The sequence below is a fragment of the Atta colombica genome, unplaced genomic scaffold (genome assembly GCF_001594045.1).
Source record: "Atta colombica isolate Treedump-2 unplaced genomic scaffold, Acol1.0 scaffold55, whole genome shotgun sequence".
Lineage (NCBI taxonomy): Eukaryota > Metazoa > Arthropoda > Insecta > Hymenoptera > Formicidae > Atta > Atta colombica.
In genome coordinates, this window is record NW_017259545.1 from 288,548 (window position 1) to 292,581 (window position 4,034).

At 36.0% G+C, this 4,034-nt stretch overlaps 1 protein-coding gene across 1 annotated transcript in view; it reads left to right on the plus strand.

Moving 5' to 3' along the window:
* Window positions 1-4,034, plus strand: part of LOC108692019 (angiotensin-converting enzyme 2-like) — a 14,420-nt gene that overhangs the window by 3,601 nt on the left and 6,785 nt on the right. Inside the window, 4 exon segments of the mRNA XM_018200103.1 lie at window positions 3,077-3,169; window positions 3,171-3,238; window positions 3,240-3,270; window positions 3,272-3,316. Of these exon segments, the coding sequence (XP_018055592.1) occupies window positions 3,077-3,169; window positions 3,171-3,238; window positions 3,240-3,270; window positions 3,272-3,316 (237 nt within the window).

A 4,034-nucleotide genomic window follows, 5' to 3' on the forward strand; every position in this document is an offset into this window, starting at 1 on the left:
TTGAGTCTTGACTATACCAAGTGTACAAGTATGAAATGACAATTTTTTTTTCCCCAAAAAAACACGTTAAATTCGGAAGAATGATAAAAAGAGATTTATTCAAAGTATGCTCCATTGCTAGTTACACATTTTTCCCATCTTTCGGGCAATTTGTGGATACCACGCCATACAGTAAAAATCTTCCCCTTTTGCCGCGAACCATTCATCGAGCCATTTTTTCACATCTTCGTAAGAACCAAAGCGCTGCTCAGCAAGTGCGTGACCCATCGATGCAAACAAGTGGTAATCGGAAGGAGCCAAGTCTGGTGAGTAAGCCGCATGGGGTAGAACTTTTCAGCTGAGTGCTTCCAACGTGTCCCGAACTGATTTTGCCATATGTGATGGAGCATTGTCATGGAGAAAAATGACCTTGTGTTGCCTCTTTTGGCCTCTATTCTGGTCGTTTTTTAAACAGCGAACGGTTCAAATCGATCAATTGTTGTTGATAGCGTTTGGTATTAAAGCGTTTCGCCAGGCTTCAATAGCTCATAATAGACCACACCCTTCTGGTCCCACCAAACACAGAGCATCGTCTTCCTGCCAAAGCGATTCGGTCTTGCGGTCGATGTGGATGGTGCGCCTGGGTCTATCCCATGATTTTTTGCGCTTGGGATTCTAAAAAAAAATCCACTTTTCATCCCCAGTAACGATACGATGCAAGAACGACTCTCTTCTGTATCGTTCAAACAAAATTTCACATGTGTTTTTGCGCCTCTCCATCTCTGTCTCTCGTTCAATTCACCCATGTTTTGTGGCACCCATCTGCCGACTTTCTGAATCTTTCCCATCTCTCGTAGGCGATTGGAAACAGCTTGTTGACTAACGCTCAATTGCTCTGCGAGTTGTTTTTGTGTTTGTGAATCATCTTCATCCAGCAATGCTTGCAATTTCAACGTCTTCGTACTTTTTGGGCGATTTTCCGTGTTTCTTGTCTGCAATATCGAAATCTCCAATTTGAAAACGCTGAAACCATCGTTCACACGTTTTTTTGCGATGGAGCATGTTCACCATAAGCTTCTCCAAGTAATCGGTATGATTCCGCAGCAATTTTCTTCAAATGAAAACAAAAAATTAATGCTGTCCGCGAATGCTCCTTTGGTACAAATTTCGTCATATTAAACACAGCAACACAATACTATGCAAACACTTTTCAATCAAATCACTTTGCGCGTTTGACACTTGTTGATGGTACAATAAAATGGCATATAATGTTAAATCTTTGTACTTCACACTGCATTGATGCGCCATCTATTTCTCAAATCGTCATTTCATACTTGTACACCTGATAGTATTCATAGTTTGTTGATATTATATTTAAGATAGAATTTTAGAACATTACGCTTTTCTATTTTAAATCTTAATTGCAACTTGCCTCGAAATCAAAATTTTTAGTCTGTAATTGGTATTTTATTTAAAAATAAAAAAAGTTGCTCTTTTTAAAAATCTTGTCGGCGACGGATGGAATATTAAAAAAAAGATGTAAAAATTGTACGAGTGCTGCTTTTATTATCCAGCAAATGGATTGAAATGAATTGAAATGGATTCAGATTGTCAGAAATATTGATTCACGAATGTTAAAATGAATACTCTTCAATTCTGAATACATTTTTATTCATTTATAGATTTTTTAATAGATTATTTATTAATTGCATGGAGCATATCTCTATGCCTTTCAATCTAAAAATAATATTAGTTTTTTCTGCGCACATAAACATAATTGTGAATACTGTTCAATTCAAAATTTTGAATAGAAAATGCAGTTTTTCAAGCCAATTGCATCCAATTGAATCTAATTGAATCCAATTGAATAATCCAATTAAATCCAAAAAAAAAGTATTCGCTATTTAAAATACGCATTCGGATAGAAAAAAATTTTAATCTATTTTAATCCATTCTCATTTGCTGGGTACAATTTTGATTAAAAATATTATAAAAAGTAAATTATAGTATCTATAGTATCTATTTACTTTTTCTATCGAATCTTGTTTTTGCATTGAAATAAATTAGGCAATTGTTATTTTTTTAGGGAACAATAGTGTATTACTTTTGTGGATCAGTAATAAATATAATAATGATAACTATAGTTACTTTTTTAACTTGATAACGAGTTTTAAAAATAATTTTGCATTTTTCTGCTTCTATTAAAAATATAGCATGATTTTTTGACATCTTTTATATATAATATAATTGAAATTCGATTCAAAGTAATTCAAGTTGAACGTCGATAAAAAAATACGCGGCAATGTCGATGCCCAATAAGTGCATTTTCTTCTATACCGACTTAAAGTAATCGCCAGAGAGGAACCTGATGGTAAGACTGAGATGTCTTCTCAGATTTCTCTCTGGTATCGCTAATAAAGCAGAAATTATATTGCATATTGATCATCCGAAATCTAGTTTGTCAAAAATAATTTTTTATTCGAGTATCTCAAACATTTTGAATATTTCGAGTGGCGCGAATGGATGTAAATAAAACGGAAGGATCGGTTGGCAAACGAAGTGTGTCATTTATACATTTATTGATTACAAATTACAACTCACAGCGATGATTGGCTATGAGGATCATGAGGACGAACGGATAAGCAACAAATAGTGGCAAATAGTGGTAAATAGTGGCAAATACACATTATATGAGGCACGTAACACGTTGTGTGTGTACGATTATACGCCAATGTTCGCGAAGCTACCGCTTTCCGGGGCGGGCCGAGGGCGTATTGTAATATTGTAATATATTGTGAGAGAGAGAAATACGCTTCGTCATGCACTGACGTTGAAAATAGTGGCGTGATGCGAAGGCATTCCAATCGATCGCGGTCGCAGTGGCAATGGTCGCACTCGCACTTGGCAAGCACACTGCACAGCTGACACACAACGAGCAGTCACTCATACGCGGTTTTGAGGCCTTTGAGCGGTGATTCAGTGAGTCGTATCAAATCATATGCCGTACGTTGAGCGACGTCAGACTTCGGAATCAGACTCATATGTATGGACTATAGATATATCTCGATAGCGTGACACATACTGTCGGCCTATTAAGCGTCAGACACCGCGTGAGTCCGTCAATCAGTGGAACCTCCTCCTTGATACTCCTCGACTAATCGCTCAACGTACTTTGACCACCGTGAGACAATTTCATTCTCTTTGTCGGCTATTCCGCTCTCGTTAGATTCGATAATTGTCTACGTTCGGATCATTTCTGGTTTATTGAGTTTTTGTGGCAAGAGTGAGCTAAAAACGCGGGAATTCAATTCAACGACGCTCAACGACGCCTGTGAAGGTAAATACTCTCAAGCTGTTTCTTTTTTCTGCATTTTCTACCTCTTCTCATTCTTGCTTCGAAATTTTAATACAAACTTTATTTATATCAATCGCGAAAAGAGCGTAAAGAAACAATAAGTACAATTGTTGCAAAACGAAGATTACTAAATATCCGAGTTTCTTTTCTTTTGGAAATATTTTTTTTTTTTTTTTAATGTGTTTGATGCAACGGCTGAATATACATGCGTAACTCTTCTTAGTTGCTATATATTTGCATATTTTCACTGCCAGTTAACTGTTTTGTCATGCTTTGAGCTGAATAATCACTCTGCGTGTTTACATCATACATGCCTACGGTACTTTATTTTCAACAATTATCATCGAAAAGTGTTTACAATACAAAATATTTCGAAGATAGCAATTGATTCATAATATAATGAGAGCTATCTATTAAACATAATTATTTTGGTTATAACTCACTTTATGAATAAATGGAAATTTGCCGAGTTCAGAAAATTATGATTGAGCCAAATTCTTGAATGTGGTTTAAAAGAGAGATACAGAGAAAATTTATTATATATCACGCGCATGCTTGGTTCGCCATATTGTAGATACTGTTTGTGCGATATATTTTTATCTTGGCCACGCTCTTTTGCGAGAGCGACTTACATGACGCGGTCCAAGTTGCCTGCAGCGATCATAACGATTTTTCAATTTAGTAGTTACCCGATATATAT